A 20,391-nucleotide genomic window follows, 5' to 3' on the forward strand; every position below is an offset into this window, starting at 1 on the left:
ATAAATAAATAATAATAAATAATAAATAAATAAAAGCCCGCCATTTGTAACAAGTTTTTACAATAAAATTTGCGTACAAATTCTTCAGTGATATTTTAATAATGCAATGTTGAAGAAAATAACGATTTAAGGCCCGCCATACACGGACAGCTCGAGCACTTAGTGTTTTTAAAGAATTAATCTAATGCTTGCTTTACATAATTTAATACCAAGAATAAGAAAGAAAGAAAGAAAGAAAAAATGTTTATTCAGTATCATCGACAATACACTTGCAATACTTAACATTATTTAATGAGAAGGTAATTACAATGATACTGAAAAGGTATCCACTCAGCATGAATAGGTAATATGTAACTTAAATCTTTGTTATTATGTTAATTAAGTATTTCATGCTGCAGATAATTTTATCTGCCTACTCTAGGAGCGTGCGTGGCGCTATGTTTAGTCTGAGGCCTCAGCCTCGAACTTAGCGGGCAGCGGGGCGGCGGCGGCGGCGGCGCGGGAGCGGGGCGGGCAACGCAGACCCGTTCTCGAAACCAGCGGGCAGCTCGCGCGGCGCTTTAGCGACGAAGTGTTGTGTTCCGGGTTGTGTTGTCGAGATATTTGTTTTTATTCGCAAACGAAATGTCTGAACAACGGCGACAATTTTATTTCGATTCAAATTTATTCCTAACGCTCGATTTATTGTGGGCAAAAGAAGGAGTGCGCTGCCCGCTCGTTACCCGCTCCCTCGCCGCTGCCCGCTCGTTGCCCGCTCCGGCGCCGCTGCCGCGCCGCTGTTTTCGAGAACCGGTCTATTTGATTTCACGCATAAGATCCTGCCGCTGTCGCGCCGCCGCCGCTCCCGCCCCGCTGCCCGCTAAGTTCGAGGCTGAGGCCTGAGGGTTGCTTCCAGTCAGTCTGAGCGCATAAAATGGTAATATCTATTAAAAGGGGAACCCCCCTGAAGTCATATTATTTACTTTACTATCTGATAAAAAATAATCTATCATGCGGACAGAGGCTGACTTTTCCAGCTTATCGCGATAAGAGGAGCTGATAAAATACAATAATATTATACACCTACTTGATACCGTGAGACATCAGTACCTCTAGTACGAAAAACTTTCGAGTTCGTTTCGTTGCGTATTCAAAGTGTCATCGAAAAATTTTGTATGAAAAATTAAACAGCGCCCCCTATATTATAGCCGCCCTAGGGGGCGCTGTTTAATTTTTCATACATAATTTTTCGATGACACTTTGAATACGCAAACGAAACGAACTCGAAAGTTTTTCGTACTAGAGGTACTGTACTTGGGTTTGTGATAACGATAAAATTCTGCAACGAACTCGAGTTCGACATCATTATTCTACGATAATTAATTTGTAACTGTACTGTGCACGGAAAATAATCAATGTTAAATAAATTTTATTTTTACGCTTGTTTAGTGTTATTTTTAAAATGGGAAAATTGCTATCTTAATTTAAGATAGTACATTAGTACCTAAGTAAGTATTATAATTTTACTTAATTTTCTATTAAGTAACTAGCTGACCCGGCGAACTTCGTACCGCCTTAGCGTAGAGATTTTCTTAATATTTTTTTCCGTAAGAACCATCCTTGGACTTCCACAAACATTTAAAAAAAAGAATTATCGAAATCGGTTCAGCCGTTCACACGTGATGCCGTGACAACGCGAAACGGGTTTCATTTTTATATATATAGATATACCTAATACATAAGCTAGGATAGTGAATAAATAAAATATCGTAAGTCTTTGTTATATCTATAGTTTTCATGTTACTTACCTATTTTAAAAACAGATAAAGCAAGTACTCTCACCACTTGTTCTTCAAAATCGGTTTATTTGTCAACAAAATGCTGAATTTGCCAAACTTCAAGTGCCGCCAGACAATACGATGATAAATCTATAAGTAAGCCGCAGTACCGTAACCCGTAAGTTGGCGAGCGTCCTCACGACGAAGCATTGTTGTCAGTAGTTTACTTGCCCGCTGTCGCGGTTAACATCCGCCAGCCTCGCTGAACGAGCGCCGCGCTTGCAGTTCGAACTTGGCGCGCAAACAGAACCCACTAGCGCGGTCAAGCCGTGCGCGGGCTCGTGATTGGCAAACGAGGTTGAACGAACGAAAAAAGTTCCCTTGTGTTTTGTCAACTTTCGTTTATTTTTATTTACAAACTTGTTTTTGGGGAACATGGACCTTGTGTGCGCGTAGTATTTTTAAGTTTAGTGTAAAGTCAATAGTTTATTAGTTAAATGGACAATGTTAAGTGTGTAAATACAAAACAATTTCAGTGTGTGGTGATTTACTTAACGAGGACCTATCGGCTACAATGCGGCCAGTGCGAAGTTTTGAATAAAAAGCTTCGCATCCTTTGTTTAGACGAAGACGCCTACGCTACGTTAATGAACGTATGAATCGTAGTACGCTGTACTACGAGCAATAAAAATATTTACAATGGACGGTGATAGAAAAATACACATCAGCGAAGGTGTTCCATTGAACTCGACAGGTGCGGCAAACATTTTTTTGAATACCGGTAAAAGTACTGCTAAACTAAATTCACCAGATGGAACTGTCATACATCTAAAAACAGGTGACTTTCTTTACTACAACATTATTAGACTAAGTACTTAGCTAAAAAGTGAATATAAAATACCATACACTAAACGTGTTATTTTTTTTACTATAGAGAAACCGGCTGACCTCGGCGTACACATAAACACAACGTTCTCTGTTGCGTCTTCCAAGAAAATAAGGCTGCTATTTATACTAAACTTTTTGTTCAGTATAATATGTATGATACTGAGCTGTTCTGTCGCGTTATACTACTGGAATGAGATGATATCAATGAGGAAGCAACTAGACTTGATAAGGGACCAGTTCCTATTACAGAGTCTGGGCCCAGATAAGGGACAAGCCAGCCCCCTGGTGTACCAAAGACCGCTGCAGGCTAGTGATGTCCGTCACCCCAGGATGGACAGTTCCAAAGATGAGGATATTTTACCAAACCCAAAGAAGTACTTTGTAGAAAATTTGGGGGAAGATATGCTATTAGTGGACTCAACCAGAAAAATCCCCAGGCGGGAAAATCTTCCAGTCCATGATCTGTCTCTTGCTTCCAAAGGTAAACTTCTTTAGAATAAAATTATATTAAAAAACAAACAACTTATAAGTTTCAATCTTAATAGGATTACTGGTAGAGAATTCTCAACTCATCTTGCTTATTAATTTATTTTTCCAAGTAAGAACTTAAATTTTCTCATTAATACATTAAATTACTTACAAGACATTAATGTTCTTTGCTCAAATAGTTATTATTCAACAAAATAACAAATAATAAATCTCATTACAGAGCCATTAGTAGTCCATTTCAATGGTGCAGTCCGAGAAGTCAACATGGGCACACAATGTAAGTACTCATTATCACTGTTTATTCGTAACTACATCATAAAAATTAAGTGTACAATGACTGCTACTGACTACTGAGAAACATCTAATGAATGTCTTTTCTCATGGTAGTAGCAGTAGCTTATTATTATATTATTTAGATTTAACTTGCTTAACTAGTTACTTATTAAAGTTTTTAGAGAGAAACCTAGATAATGAATATAAACTTTATTTACTTCAATTCTAAAATAAGTGGTTTCTTTACTTTACCCTCCCTCTACTGGTTTCTTTACTTTTATGTTTTTTTTTAGTTTTCTATGTTTAATACCAAACTAAAATCTAGAACCATAGGAACTCACATACAAAATATACAGACTTGCTGTTAGATAAACTTTTTAAAATATCCAGTACAAAACCAAACATTTAAAATTGTCCCCACATACGCCCATATCACAAGCATGCGATTAATATGATAATTTATGTGTACGGCTGCCGCTCACAGGATGTATGTATGTTTGTATAGCTTAGTGCCAATGTACATGTATAAAATACCCAACGGTTCTAAACTTTATGGCTCAGATAATAAAGTCTTCAGTTTAACAGCTTTTTCTATGGAAGAGCATAATTTCTATTCATCAGAGTAAAGATGTGCACACTATGATTGTAATTGATGTCATCTTTAATTAAGAGAGCAGACTTGGTTGGCGAATTCTTATTACATTTGATTTCATTGTTATGTGTGTATGTAAGAAAGGAGCTGTCCTAAGCCATGAAAGTTTTGACTTCATTATTGATGAAATTTATGTCACTTTTCAGGCATAGAAATAATGGGTGATCAAAAGATCGGCGATAGTTTAATGTCCATCTTTAACAGCCATAAAATACTAAACATTAGGAAGATAGAAGTATTACCTAAATAAGTGTAATTTGTAGGTTGATGGCGACGATACATTTTTTTTATGTAGGGTACAAATTACTAATATTTCCGTTAACCCCTCATGCTAAGCTAAAGTATGTTTAAGCTCGTATAGTAGGTTCACCACAATAGACCAGCAGCGGCGTGGTTCGAACCCGCGTTCCTCGGATCTCGATTCGGGCAGTCCAACAACGATTCGTACCTTTCTTTGCGCATACGCATGTAATAACACTTGCGTAGACATAGACAGCGTGCCGCCATCGCTACCGCTGCCACCATCCGTTCAAAATATAACGCCGAGAAAGAGGCTTTCTATTTAATAGACCACAAACGGCAGGCACAACGCGGCTGATTATACAAGTAGAGTACTCTTTTAAAGTCTGCTATAATAATCTGCCATAAGTTATGTATGTGGTCTATGGTACTGAAGCCTTTTTGGAAACGGCTTGTCGGGAAGGCATGTCGTTAAACGATCCGTAATGACTCTCGAAAACAGCTAGTAGACATGGCTTCAAACCGAGATAGGATTTTGTCGCCTTTTTTGAAAAAAGTATCACGATACTTCTGGACCATGTCGTAGGCGTTTTCCGCCGAGTAAAACAGAGTCGAATAGCTTTTGAAGAGCCTTTAGGGGCGTTCCGCCTACGCGCCTGCTTACCGAAACTCAGCCATCATCCATCATCACCTTATTGTATTTCAGCTGTATGAGTCCCATTTGAATCTCGTACAGACTGAGGTCTGGTATACCTTTGGTATAGTTTCGGATCAATCTCTTGGGTCTTCTTATTGACTGGTGTGCGTACAAGAGCTTCAACATGCCTCAACTTCAAGCCTGAGCTTGGACGAAATGACTTTTCCACTCTCGGCCTTCAGCCTGCTCAGTTGGCTTTAGCCCACAGGCAGATCCCCTACGAACACTTTTGAGCCCTTGTTACGCTCAATCGCCTCTTTAATACGGCTTGTATTAAATTGGCGCAGGTCGCGAGTCAAAAATTTGGAGATCTGATCAGTATTTTCAGAGGACTGCAAAACCAAGTTTGGTCTTTCTTCCATAAGCTTATTGGTGAGGTCAGAGATCTTTTTGGTTCCTTTTGAATGACGGGCTTAGAAGGCCTTAGTAGACCTGTCTTTTGGACAATCTCGTCCTCACTTTCGCAGACTCCCAGCCATTCGAAATTATTTTGCAGCTCGAGCTGAAAGCTGTCGGGGTTTTGGAGCTGGGCGGAGCGTAGACTTCACCAGTCAATCTTTCGATCTTCAGTCTGATATTCAATGTTCTTACCATTCGGTGATCGCTTCCTGTCTTGGCTGAGGTGATCACAAAGACATGATCATTAAATATTATACTTTTTCGTCTAAAAGATGAAGTCAATCTCATTTTATGTAGCTCCATTGGGATATACTCGTAGCAATATCATATTACCTATACGTAACATGACTTCAAAAATCCGACGCCACCATGCCTAGAAAATTTTGACGGCGCACACCGTCTATTTATTTTATTTAAAATTTATAAATAAACTTTATTTTTTAATAAATAAATAAATCTTTGTTTTACTCACACAAAAATCGAACAGAGATGTTCATTCTTGTGTGAGTCTGATGCCTATGCTAGGTATTTAGTATACCTGTATAGGTCATCAAGCTCCCACCACCTCAGGTCATTATTCTCCATTATGGTTCTGTTCATTGATGTTTTTTCTGCTATTTAAAACCGGGTTATACTGATATTAAATATGTAGTTATTAATAGTAGGTATGGCTGATAATAAAAATAATCTCGTCTGTAATGTCGTCATGCCGAGAGGGCAAATAACAAAGACATAAAAAATACATGTAAATAATACATACTACAACAAAACAGGTGAAAAAGAATGCGCTTCGCATGAAAATATACAGGATGGTACAGGGTTAAAGTGTGGTTAAATGTAGGTTATAGTGTCATTTCAATTTATATAGTACCTAGGTAGTAGCACAAATCGTCAACAAAAAAGTACTACTTTACTTCTTTAACGGTATTACCGGACCGATTTGAAATATTTTTTCACCAATAAAATCCTACATTATTTCTGATGAACTTAGGCGGTACGAAGTTCGCCCGGTCGGCACTACTATGTTTTAATTTGTATTTAATTTATACCTTTATAGCTGAACGGCTAAGTTAATAATTACTTGAAACCGTTTGAACAAACTCCTTTCACAAGTGCTGATTTAACGAGTGTTTATTGTCTCATAATCATCGATTAGGTCAGACACACTTAAAATCTATATTTGTAGCAATTACCTACAATAAATCTATAAATTATCTTATCTTTCTATCTGATAAACCAATGTTGTGGTGAGTAGGTTGATGTGAATATCTAGTTCATCATCATTACAATTTTTAGTCTTCTAAGTATTTTTTTAATTACAAATAATTTTACCTTGAATCATTCATTGGATCCTATCAAAAAATGATTAAAAAGAAAACATTAATAATTAAACACATTAAAAACAAGAAACTATGTAACCCTTAATAATAATTATCATTAGTTTAATTACTTATTCAATTTGTAAATGTTGCTCAATCAGTTTCTTTATTAATAAAAATACGATAATTATTAAAAATACAATTTATAAAGGAGAGGTAATTATTTAGTAAGTACTTTAATGAGTTCAATAATATTAGGAATAGCCAATGACCTAATAAGGTAAAAAAAAATTACCCAATTTGAAGTCAGTAAAATGCGCGTATTTTGCTTGCGGTTTATGTGGTTAAAATGTCACATATTAAAACGTATAGTATAGAGAGAAACAATAATAATGCTCAAGTATAAGTATATTATGTTTTTGTTGAAACTGTGATAATAACACTCATAAACTTTACTATTTATAACCACGTCCAATTCAATGCCATGAAGAATTATAATGTCTGTCTGTCACCGTCATTCATGCTGGCATCTCGCTTTGCGTGAGAGAGATGGTAACATTCGAAACTTCGGATAACGTTTTCAGAGTAACCCCGCAGCTTATAGGGGAGACTCTTTACACTAACATCCTGTATACCAAAAAATACATATCGGCAGGCTTGCAGATTTGAGTTTAGTAACTTGTTTTTCTGCTTCTTCCTGTGTTACAATAACATGAATTATTATTAATTTCTTTTTGCCTGTGTGTTCCATCCAATGTAGGTAACAAAAGATACAACCCTGAAGTCAAAATATTTTTTTAGATTGAACTTTTATTATTTCAAATCGCGATGATCGTAAAAATAATCAAATACGTAATAGGTATAGGACCTATGATAAGAACAGACTTGCTAAATTCTTGCTAAAAAAAAGTGGTCTTATTTCAAACATCAAGCACAAAATGAACTTTAAAACTTGCCTAATCTAAGGCCAAGTCTAGACTCAACGAACTTGATGGCCTTGGGAGTTAATAAGGTGTTCTTTTTGTTGCAGCGTTCGTCGGGCCGTGGGTTCGCGACATGGAGATATCCTCGAGAAACAGCGAGACCAAAATAGAACTCAACGACAATAGTAATTACGTTACCATCAAGGAGGAAGGACTGTACCTCGTTTACGCACAGGTGAGATTTTTAATTTACAAAATTTACTTTTCTACGCTAATATTATAAAGAGAAAGGATTTGATTTTCCTTTATTTTGAATAGGCCTTATGTGTTCCTTTTCTTTCTGTTCTGTTCTTTGGTGTGCAATAAAGAATATTTATTATTATTATTAATAGGCTTCTAAGCTACTGGACCTCTTCTTTTTCTTTGTCCTATAGCCATTTCCCATGATTTGTGGTCGGTTCTCCTCGTTCTGGGGCGCCAGGACAGTCTGTCCTGAGTTGTCGACGAAATCCAGTTCGTAACTACTGAACCGATTTGAAAAAATCTTTCACCATTAGAATCCTACACTATATTTGATGAACATAGGCGGTTAGCAGGGCCAGCGTTTATAAAAGATGTAACTAATTCTAATTCTCATAGGAAACTATTTTGTCTTCACACGAATGGCATAAACAAATTTAATTTAAAAGCAGCCTGTATTAATTCTATTGATAAACGTTGACTTTTCGCCCCTTCGATATAATCTTGCATCAGTGCGTGACCCAGGTTTTTCCAGAAATTTATCTTTGCTTCGTGACCAAAATAAATAGGTATGTATGTATAATAGTATGATTCATGTGTAAATCTTTGTATGCGCGTGATATTAACTTTTGTAACAAATCTAAATCAAAATTACGCGAGAAAACCACGGGCACCTTTACTGTATTTTTGTAGATAATTGGTACCTAAAGTACGGCCAACTAGCAGCGATACAAAAGGTCGATACGACTGTCGAGTTGACAATATATCCTGTCTCTTCCCATCTTGTGTATTTGTCGTAATGTCTCGTTCTCCTGCCAAAATATGTCAAAGTCAGACGGGTTTCATCCATGACATTGGGTTTGTTTACATTTGGTATCGCTTCTCGTTGGCCGTACAGTACTTATTATTATTCTGTGGCCGTACTTTAATTAATTAGTGATACGTAAGTAATTATAAAAAAAACTGAAGGAAAATAATACCTACCAATTATTTAATTCAATTTTAAACTGTTTCTAACTATAAAAATTAAGTTAAAACCATTCAAACAGAGTACTTCTTACTCGTTCATTGGCCAAAATCCAAAGGTACTAATAATAAAACCGCGTGATTATAAAATTGTTTATAAACAATTTTAAAGCAAACTGCAGTAAGAGATAATAATAATATAGCGAAATATTATGTTTTAATATTGTTACTACGATAAGCGAATTGCGATGACCTTTTTGGCTGGGACAGTCCGTCCGTTATAGTATCTACTGTTAATATACGTATAATTTCAAAATTATTACCAAAATAAGCGTGATGATAAGAAACATCTATGTTCCGCTTGTTATAATAATATTTTAATCCACACTTGCAGCATTTGCCTGTAAAATAAATTAACAGAATCGAATAAACTTAATGGTCGGGTCGCTTTCAAATGTCCCAGGTGAGAGCACCTTACTGGATAGATTTAAATTACAGAAAGCATGAAGGATCGAACAATCGTGGTACTAAATGTATGGAATTTTCGGATAGATCCAGTTTATTCTGTAACCTATTATGTATTGGTACCGTCAGACCCGTGTCTTACTATTTTAGTTAAAATGGAACGCGAAAGTTTAAAATCTTATTTTATTGGTACCGTTTGATCGTTAGATCACTTATCGTTTCCACCCTACAGGGTGGAAACTTATACTTACTACTATACTTATAGGCTATACATAGCCTATAGCCGTTCTCGTGCGCGCGCTATTTACCAACAAATAATTTTTCAAAACGGACCAGAACCAGTGCAGAGACATAATGTATTATTAGTATAGATTCCACGGGACCTACCCTAATGTCAGTCCCTCGCCTTCTTAAGATTACATGGGAAATTTTCTTACCACAAAGTTACTAACTATTACATACACATAATGTGTGTATAAGTAAATGATTAACCAGCAACACTTGGTACTGACTCACGTCCTGCATTCTTTCAATCGGAAACTAGACAATCTAGAATATTTAATTTTATGTTCTAGCTTACATAATCAATGTAAATAGTTAAATGATTAGTTGTGCAGATTGTTCAAGTCTACATTATGCATTTGCCTCGCAACAACTTAATGTTAACAGAGAAAAATTAAATATGTAGTAGTGTATGTAGTTGTCAATAGGTGCTTAAGTTTTTTTTAAAGATTATCAGTAATTTGTTTTGTAAAGGTAAATGTGCTCATGTTACGAGTAGGTTCGTTCGTTCGTTCGTTCGTTTCAGCCGAAAGACGTCCACTGCTGTCCCCCACTATTTGTCCACCACTGGTGGACATCGAGAAAAAAAGTTGCAATGTCCACCAGTGGGGGACAGCGCTACTGAAATCTTCCCGTTGGGCCCTACTGGTGGACACTGAGAAGAAATGAGTTGCTCTGTCCCTCAGTGGTGGACATCGAAACCAAAAAAGTTCCGTTGGCCCCCACTATTTGTTTTGTTTTCGTGATTATTAAAAAATAAGCATTTTTAATTGCTATCAAATTAATATAATTCTCAGTTTTTTAACATAATATGAAGGTTGACCTTCGCGTTGATATTAATAGTGTAAGGTACTTATACTTTTATTTTCATTAAGCCAGTGCATCTTATTTTTTTCCGATGCACACATTCCCACACTTGTAATCCACTATTATGCTTTCTTTTTAAATTGTGTTGATGGCCTGCAAGCAAAAGAACTTTCCCACCTTTCCTATTTATGTAAACTTTTTCAATTTGTCGTGAACTAGATCCTGCAATTTCCGACATTGTTGGGNCCCATTTAGACCGATAATTATTTTTCTAAATAAAAATTGATTTTTCAGTAAAAACTTACAAAAGGAAGCCTAAAAACCATGAAAAAAATATTTAAAAAAATAATCCATAAATAGGGGGCCGTGGGGAGCCCGTACCATATAGGGTACAGTAGGTCTATAAGCATGCAAAACATAGTCGTTGTTCAAAGAAGATTTTTATTTATTTTTGTATGATATACAATAAAAATAAAATCACATAATCATTCTGTGATACTAACCACATTTTGGTTCTTTTTTCCTACCTTCTCCGAAGTTAGTGAGGATAGCTGAAGAAGACTTGGCTTCTTTTGATTTGTTACGTTTAGTGCTATCCATAATCGCATTTAGCAACACGACGATGGATATTTAGCAAATCCATCGAAGAAAACTCTGAGGGTTATTATTTACATTGACACTATCTTTATCGCCTAAATTTTCGTCAGTCTGATCATCATTAGTGGTCATCTGACAAGACAGCAGTAGAAAAATACCAAGATTGCTTTGTTTGATGAAATTATCAAATTTTTCACGAGTTGTGGCAATATAGTGAAGCATCAATAGCCTAAAACAAATAAAAATAATAAAAATGAAATTTTATTTTTTCGCATGATTTGCTTATGCATAGACCTACTGTACCTTATAGGGTACACCTATTTTAGACTAGAATAAACCGTATAAAAATAATCTTAATAATATTTTTTTGTTGTCATGATATCTATTGTACTCTATTTTTAAAATAAAATTGATAAATAACATAATTTACCATGAATAATAAGAAATTATACCTTCTTAAATACATTGTAAATATTTTTTTGGTTTTCTGTCGAGGAATTTCATAAATATTTCCGAAACGACTTGTTAAAACATATTTTTAAATATTTTTATGTAAAATAATCACTTTAAGCTTACTGTCTCAATCATTTTTACAAGTTAACAACAATTTGGTACTTCGAAATATTTTCAAAAAGATACCGTACCACATAGGGTACGATAGGGCTAAATGGGTTAATAGTAGGTATGGCTGATAATAAAAATAATCTCGTCTGTAATGTCGTCATGCCGAGAGGGCAAATAACAAAGACATAAAAAATACATGTAAATAATACATACTACAACAAAACAGGTGAAAAAGAATGCGCTTCGCATGAAAATATACAGGGTGGTACTGGTTTAATTTGTATTTAATTTATACCTTTATAGCTGAACGGCTAAGTTAATAATTACTTGAAACCATTTGAACAAACTCCTTTCACAAGTGCTGATTTAACGAGTGTTTATTGTCTCATAATCATCGATTAGGTCAGACACACTTAAAATCTATATTTGTAGCAATTACAACAAATCTATAAATTATCTTATCTTTCTATCTGATAAACCAATGTTGTGGTGAGTAGGTTGATGTGAATATCTAGTTCATCATCATTACAATTTTTAGTCTTCTAAGTATTGTTTTTTTTAATTATAAATAATTTTACCTTGAATCATTCATTGGATCCTATCAAAAAATTATTAAAAAGAAAACATTAATAATTAAACACATTAAAAACAAGAAACTATGTAACCCTTAATAATAATTATCATTAGTTTAATTACTTATTCAATTTCTTTATTAATGAAATACGATCATTATTAAAAATACAATTTATAAAGGAGAGGTAATTATTTAGTAAGTACTTTAATGAGTTCAATAATATTAGGAATAGCCAATGACCTAATAAGGTAAAAAAAAATTACCCAATTTGACGTCAGTAAAATGCGCGTATTTTGCTTGCGGTTTATGTGGTTAAAATGTCACATATTAAAACGTATAGTATAGAGAGAAACAATAATAATGCTCAAATATAAGTATATTATGTTTTTGTTGAAACTGTGATAATAACACTCATAAACTTTACTATTTATAACCACGTCCAATTCAAGGCCATGAAGAATTATAATGTCTGTCTGTCACCGTCATTCATGCTGGCAATTGGCATCTCGCTTTGCGTGAGAGAGATGGTAACATTCGAAACTTCGGATAACGTTTTCAGAGTAACCCCGCAGCTTATAGGGGAGACTCTTTACACTAACATCCTGTATACCAAAAAATACATATCGGCAGGCTTGCAGATTTGAGTTTAGTAACTTGTTTTTCTGCTTCTTCCTCTGTTACAATAACATGAATTATTATTAATTTATTTGTGCCTGTGTGTTCCATCCAATGTAGGTAACGAAAGATACAACCCTGAAGTCAAAATATTTTTTTAGATTGAACTTTTATTATTTCAAATCGCGATGATCGTAAAAATAATCAAATACGTAATAGGTATAGGACCTATGATAAGAACAGACTTGCTTAATTCTACTTGTGGTCTTATTTCAAACATCAAGCACAAAATGAACTTTAAAACTTGCCTAATCTAAGGCCAAGTCTAGACTCAACGAACTTGATGGCCTTGGGAGTTAATAAGGTGTTCTTTTTGTTGCAGCGTTCGTCGGGCCGTGGGTTCGCGACATGGAGATATCCTCGAGAAACAGCGAGACCAAAATAGAACTCAACGACAATAGTAATTATGTTACCATCAAGGAGGAAGGACTGTACCTCGTTTACGCACAGGTGAGATTTTTAACAATATTTACTTTTCTACGCTAATATTATAAAGAGAAAGGATTTGATTTTGCTTTGCCCGCGTGGAATTTTGTCTGTCACAGAAAAACTTTATCGCGCGCGTCCCTGTTTCAAAAACCGGGATAAAAACTATCCTTTGTCCTTTCCCGGGACTCAAACTATCTCTATGCCAAATTTCATCAAAACGGATCAGTGGTGAAAGCAAGACAGACAGACAGAGTTCCTTTTGCATTTATAGTATAGAATATTATAAATGCAAAAGGAACTATACAGGGTGTCCCAAAAACAATGGATAACCCTGTAACCATCGATAGGCCTCGCCATGGTCTCCCTAACGTCCAATTTTGACCCCAGTAAATATATCACCGTTTTCCAGATTTTTAAGTTTTTGTGCATTTTTACAAAATTGCCACCTGCGATTACTTTTTCTCATGCCATTTCTACAAATGAGGATACTTTTCAATCTAGTTTTGTTCCTTATCACAAGGGATAGTTGGGCTATCAAAAGAAAAGATTAAAGTTCAACAAACTAGTTTAAAACTATGAAAATTTTAAGAAATTGCAGAGAAGAAGGAAAAATTAATTCATTGTCTTGCACTTTTGATCAGCCGTCGTGTAAAAAAAATGTAGGAAGACCATCGTGCCCATTACCTTAAAAACTTCCTTGGTTAATTGAGATTCTAAAAAGGTATCACAAGCCTATGTAGGTATTCTGTGTTATTTTTATCTTATGGCTACTTGAATAGCAACTAGTATGAAAACTGCAAAAATGAGTTTTTCTCGTAATAGTTAAACTAGGACTGCATAGTGGCATTAAATACAAATGGATAATTTTTAGCGTAGGAATTTTAATAAAGCAACATTTTATCATCATCATCATCATCATTTCAGCCATAGGACGTCAACTGCAGAACATAGGCCTGTACCCCAATGATTTCATAATGACCGCTTGGTAGCGGCCTGCATCCAGCACCTTCCTGCTTACCTTTATGAGTTCGTCGGTCCACTTTGTAGGTGGACGTCCTACGATGCGCTTTCCGGTACGTAGCCTCCACTTTAACCCTGCTGCCTCAGTTCTGCAAACTACTGTGCCCTGCACATTGCCACTTCAGCTTGCTGATCCGTCGAGCTATGTCAGCGACTTTAGTTCGTTTAAGAATCTCCTAATTTCTGATACGGTTTTGTGAAGAAACCCGAGCATAGCCCCTTCCATAGCACGCTGTCCAAAAAATCCACGTTTCCGAGCCGTGTATTATCACGGGTATCTGTCTTTAGGCACATTTATAAGGTTTAAAACAAAAATTAAGTAATCACAAAAACGCAGAACAGGCTACGTACCGGAAAGCGCATCGTAGGACGTCCACTTACAAAGTGGACCGACGACCTGATAAAGGTAAGCAGGAAGGTGCTGGATGCAGGCCGCTACCAAGCGGTCATTATGAAATCATTGGGGTACAGGCCTATGTTCTGCAGTTGACGTCCTATGGCTGAAATGATGATGATGATGATGATAAAATGTTCCTTTATTAAAATTCCTACGCTAAAAATTATCCATTTCTATTTAATGCCACTATGCAGTCTTAGTTTAACTATTACGAGAAAAACTCATTTTTGCAGTTTTCATACTAGTTGCTATTCAAGTAGCCATAAGATAAAAATAACACAGAATACATAGGCTTGTGATACCTTTTTAGAATCTCAATTAACCAAGGAAGTTTTTAAGGTAATGGGCACGATGGTCTTCCTACATTTTTTTTACACGACGGCTGATCAAAAGTGCAAGACAATGAATTAATTTTTCCTTCTTCTCTGCAATTTCTTAAAATTTTCATAGTTTTAAACTAGTTTGTTGAACTTTAATCTTTTCTTTTGATAGCCCAACTATCCCTTGTGATAAGGAACAAAACTAGATTGAAAAGTATCCTCATTTGTAGAAATGGCATGAGAAAAGTAATCGCAGGTGGCAATTTTGTAAAAATGCACAAAAACTTAAAAATCTGGAAAACGGTGATATTTTTACTGGGGTCAAAATTGGACGTTAGGTTAAAATTTAATAATATGTAACTAATTCGATTTCTCATAGGAAACTATTTTGTCTTCACACGAATGGCATACACTATTGATAAACGTTGACTTTTCGCCCCTTCGATATTATCTTGCATCAGTGCATGACCCAGGTTTTTCCAGCAATTTATCGTTGCGTTGTGATCAAAATAAATATGTACCCTACTAATATTATAAATGCGAAAGTTTGTATGGATGTCTGGATGTCAACATCTCTTTCACGCAAAAACTACTGAATGGATTTTGATGAAACTTTACAGTAATAGTTTATAACCCAGAATAACGATCTGTGACAAACTAAATTTCACGCGGGTGAAGCCGCGGGCAAAAGCTAGTTTATAATTATTTAATTCATGTGTAAATCTTTGTATGCACGTGATATTAACTTTTGTAACAAATCTAAATCAAAATTACTCGAAAAAACCACGGGCACCGGTACTGTATTATTGTAGATTGGTAAATTATTGATACATAAGTAAAATAATAATAAATTGAAGGAAAATAATATAAATTATTTAATTCGTAGTTTTAAAACTGTTTCTAACTTCAACAATTAAGTTAAAACCATTCAAATAGTCAGGTAATTCTTACTCATTCATTGACCAAAATCCAAAGGTAATCATAATAAAACCGCGTGATAATAAAATTATTTAACTATAAACAATTTTAAAGCAAACTCCGCAGTAAGAGATAATAATAATATAGCGAAATATTATGTTTTAATATTGTTACTACGATAAGCGAATTGCGATGACCTTTTTGGCTGGGACAGTCCGTCCGTTATAGTATCTACTGTTAATATACGTATAATTTCAAAATTATTACCAAAATAAGCGTGATAATAAGAAACATCTATGTTCCGCTTGTTATAATAATATTTTAATCCACACTTGGAGCATTTGCCTGTAAAATAAATTAACAGAATCGAATAAACTTAATGGTCGGGTCGCTTTCAAATGTCCCAGGTGAGAGCACCTTACTGGATAGATTTAAATTACAGAAAGCATGAAGGATCGAACAATCGTGGTACTAAATGTATGGAATTTTCGGATAGATCCAGTTTATTCTGTAACCTATTAATTATGTATTAGTACCGTTAGACCCATGTCTTACTATTTTAGTTGAAATGGAACGCGAAAGTTTTTAATATTATTTTATTGGTACTGTTTGATAGAGCTCGTGAAGCACTTTCAGGATTAAAGTTTCATCAGGAAAAAACAGTTTTTCAATATCTTGTATACTTTATAAATTATCGAGTTAGACCACTTATCGTTTCCACCCTGTATAGCCTATAGCCGTTCTCGTTCTCTTTTCACCAAAAATAGGATTTTTCAAATCGTACCACTAGTCCCTGAGATATAACATATTAATAGTATAGATTCCACGGGACCTACCCTATTGTCAGTCCCTCGCCTTCTTAAGATAATTTTTGTTTTTACCACAAACCACAAAGTTCTTTAAAGTATCTAAGTATTAAATAGTTATGTGTGAAGTAAATGATTAATTAGCAACACTTGGTACTGACTCACGTCCTGCATTCTTTCAATCGGAAACTAGACAATCTAGAATAATTTAATATTATGTTCTAGCTTACATAATCAATGTAAATAGTTAAATGATTAGTTGTGCAGATTGTTCAAGTCTACATTATGCATTTGCCTCGCAACAACTTAATGTTAACAGAGAAAAATTAAATAGGTGTTTCACTTTGAAGATGAAGTTAGATAATTACTAACTACAACAGGTTAGCTTTCAAAACCTTTAGGCTCGCCAACGATTACATGTCACCCCAGAAATCACTTTTGACAGTCTCGCTGTTCCAATCCAAAACGAGTACCTACTATGCTAGTCGCATCTCCCCAGCATCGTGTAAATTACTCGTACGTAACATTGGATTCCCTACTAGGTAGGTATATTCTTGAGATTCATACACAAACAGCAAAGAAGAGTATTAAATTACGAGTGCTTGAACAGCAGTCATACGGGCGAAAGCTCGTCAAGCTAAACACTGTGCCAGCTTATGTAGTTGTCAATAGGTGTTTTAAAAGCCCATCAAGTTTTTTTTAGATTTTATTAGTAATTTGTGTCGTTAACCCCTCGTGGTAAGGTAAATGTGCTCATGTTACGAGTAGGTTCACCACAACAGTTTATAGGCGGAGGGGTTCGAACCTGCATTCCTTGAATGCCGAGTCGGCTATTCCGACCCCTTCACCGTTTGGCTATCGTGGCATCGCTAATCCTCAAATTCAACCATCAAAATAAAATATCGAAAACTAGTCATATGCTCTCTAGCGCAGGTGCTATAGGATCATTCTTATATTTTCTTCTTGTCGTGTCGACAACACCTACACATTGTCAGCCCAAAACTCCGCTACAAGAGTGGCGTTGTCAGTAGCCTTAATTAAATCCTGCGTCCAGTAGTTTGGACACGTAGGAACTTTCTATTAAAAATTGACATTCTTACTAAACAGATCATTCTTCTTTCCAGGTAGTGTACTTAACGCAAAGCCCCAACTGTTACTTCCTCTGGGCGCGGCAGAATGGGCAGGCGCCGCGACTTCTGACCACGTGCGCGAGCGGCGACGACTCGTCGCGGCGGCCGCTCGACAAGTCGCAGATCTCTTGCGCCGTGCAGACTGTCGCACGACTGTACAAGGGCGACATAGTCAACGTCGCCCAGAGAGAACAGAACAAAACTCTCTGGCTCAGACCCGGATACTCTTACTTCGGATTCATCAAACTAAGTTCCTAGCGAGGCTGTGAATATCATAAGAATACAATCGGATTATTTAAGGTTTAATCCACTGAAAAACGGATGTAAAAATGGTGCTATTTAGAAACGTAAGACGGACAAAGAACTTGGAAGTGATTGGAGTGCCATATGTACGTTAATCGATTGCATACATCACATTGCATTGTATAGTAATCGTATTTAGTCACTTGTTACGTTAAGCCGCGAACAATGAATGATTGTTTAGGAATTCAATTTACATGTTAATATAACATGCTCAATTTGTTTATTTGTGTAATAATTAGGAATATGTGATCTCTCTAACGTCGGTCGAAGATTACCCCACATTTCGCGATCGTAGACCGTGTTTTGTTTTGTTTTGACAAAGTTTTTTTATTAAAACCAGCAGATGAAGCTTTTTTAACGCTTAGCTGCCATATGGGTTAAATACATAGGATAAGGATATTATTTTTAAGCTATTTAATCAATACAAAAAACTTCTGAGTTTTACAGAAGTTATTGTTTATCAAGGCGCAAAAATTATTGGAGGAAGAAAGGTCTTTACGGTCTTATTTTATTGAAATAGTTAAAATAAAAACTTCCCAAGAACTTATTTTCATGAATGTAGTTAATTTAGTTGCAAAATAATTTTGTTAGTAAGTAGACACTTAAGTATATTTACGTTTCCTAGTCCATATAATATTAATTAAGTTGGAAAAAACACACAATTCTTGAAAATACGTATACAAAAGTGAATAGTGTAAATCCCTAATTTGTAAGAAACATTTGTGATAAACATATTGCAATTTATTAATTCTTAATTATACTTAGTTATCTTTGTATATGTAAAAACAATGTGTTATTATTTAGTACTTTTGTACGAATTTGAGTGTTCCTTGTGTCTAACTGAGTAACGGGAAATTTGTAATAGAATTTGTTACGTTCGTGAACGTATTATTCATTTCAAGACTTCGGGAATTAACAATAAGTAATTGTTATTTTAATTTAGGGCAAGTTGTGACACATGGTTAACATAAAAACCGCATCATTTACCCACATTTACAAAGTAATTTAAATGTGAAAATGACATTTTGATAAAGATTTATTGATCGTGCCATCCACGAAGACGCGTCCTACCATTTTTTGGTCGAGGGAAGCGCGGAGTGCGGGGAGTTTGATCCGAGCAATCCGAGCGTCATTATTGTAGTGTGCGTGTGCACTCATGGATAACTAGCGTGTACCGATAACACTCAAACATTAGCGGAAGAATGGTGGGGCACGTCTTCATGGATGGCACGATCAATAAATCTTTATCAAAATGTCATTTTCACATTTAAATTACTTTGTAAATGTGGGTAAATGATGCGGTTTTTGTTAACCATGTGTACATAGATATAGTCATATTATTATGACACGACGCTCAAATTAAATTCAAACTCAATCATATTATGGTTAGGTCTGTCAATGGTCCAAATATTGAAATTCAAAATGAATCTGTGCTTGTGGTTGGATCTAGTTTGAGTGCAGTTTTGTAATACGGGCCCTACAGCTAGTTTCTGAATTGAGATTTGAAGCTTGAGAATGCTCATTATCTACTTAAGTAAGAACTTAAGCCTATTTTCGTTACTAAATTATGTGTAATTAGTGATTACTCAAGCTGAATTTTCAAAGTTGAATTATTCACAATTCAGGACATTCAGTTCATAATTATGTAGAAAATGAGTACACTCAAGCTAAAAAAAAGTTTATAATAATACAGAAACCAGGGGATAAAAATTATTAACTAGTTAAGAGATATTATCGCAGTCGAACATTACTGCCGACGCGACAGAATGAAAAATAAATACATATTATTATGTATACAGGGTGACTTGTAATGAGTGGACATCCTTGTAAGGGTTTATAGTACAGGTCATTTGCAACCAATTTAGTTGTGTATATGCCTAGGCAAAATTCAACCTTTTATCAGATATTTTGATTTTAATTTTGTATGAAAAAAACATACATATTTAAGGACTCTATTTTTAATTGCTTGGGAATAGTAACTGCAACTAAATAAGTTAAATAAATAATGTACTTTGTTTAGTGTTACTTTAGTAATTTAGTTAGAGTTGTCTCCTTATAAAATTTCCATACAAAACTAAAATCAAAATATCTCATTAATAGTTGACGTTTGCCTAGGCATATACGTAACAAAATTGGTTGCTAATGACGTAATGACCTGTTCTTTAATTCCCTACAAGAATGTTCACTCGTCACAACTCATCTTGTATAATTATTACTTGGTAATAAGTAAAGTGATCCTAATAATAAACATGGGATAATAT

The 20,391-nt window shown here is 35.2% G+C and overlaps 1 protein-coding gene across 3 annotated transcripts; it reads left to right on the forward strand.

The window, feature by feature from the left end:
• The first annotated feature begins 1,330 nt into the window (after window positions 1–1,330).
• On the forward strand, window positions 1,331–18,489 carry LOC114359585 (uncharacterized). Of its 3 annotated transcripts, XM_028314029.1 has the most exons (6): window positions 1,331–1,487; window positions 2,294–2,595; window positions 2,692–3,126; window positions 3,355–3,411; window positions 7,745–7,872; window positions 17,822–18,085. In XM_028314029.1, the coding sequence occupies exons 2-6, from the start codon at window positions 2,457–2,459 to the stop codon at window positions 18,083–18,085; spliced, it is 1,023 nt and encodes a 340-aa protein (XP_028169830.1). In that variant the 5' UTR covers window positions 1,331–1,487; window positions 2,294–2,456. The 3 variants fall into 3 exon arrangements, with proteins under 3 accessions (XP_028169830.1, XP_028169833.1, XP_028169832.1); XM_028314032.1 differs by lacking the exon at window positions 1,331–1,487 and having other exon boundaries at window positions 1,803–2,511; window positions 17,822–18,489; XM_028314031.1 differs by lacking the exon at window positions 1,331–1,487 and having other exon boundaries at window positions 1,821–2,595; window positions 17,822–18,489.
• Window positions 18,490–20,391: the final 1,902 nt, after the last annotated feature.

Source organism: Ostrinia furnacalis, unplaced genomic scaffold (assembly GCF_004193835.3).
Source record: "Ostrinia furnacalis isolate ACB-3 unplaced genomic scaffold, ASM419383v2 OfSCF4495, whole genome shotgun sequence".
NCBI classification, from domain to species: domain Eukaryota; kingdom Metazoa; phylum Arthropoda; class Insecta; order Lepidoptera; family Crambidae; genus Ostrinia; species Ostrinia furnacalis.

Excerpts from the sequence above, each read along its gene's own strand:
- LOC114359585 (XM_028314029.1), top strand. The coding sequence starts at position 2,457 with ATGGACGGTGATAGAAAAATACACATCAGCGAAGGTGTTCCATTGAAC. Across the intron at positions 2,596-2,691 it reads TGTCATACATCTAAAAACAG|AGAAACCGGCTGACCTCGGC; the intron begins GTGACTTTCTTT and ends TTTTTACTATAG. Across the intron at positions 3,412-7,744 it reads AGTCAACATGGGCACACAAT|CGTTCGTCGGGCCGTGGGTT; the intron begins GTAAGTACTCAT and ends TTTTTGTTGCAG.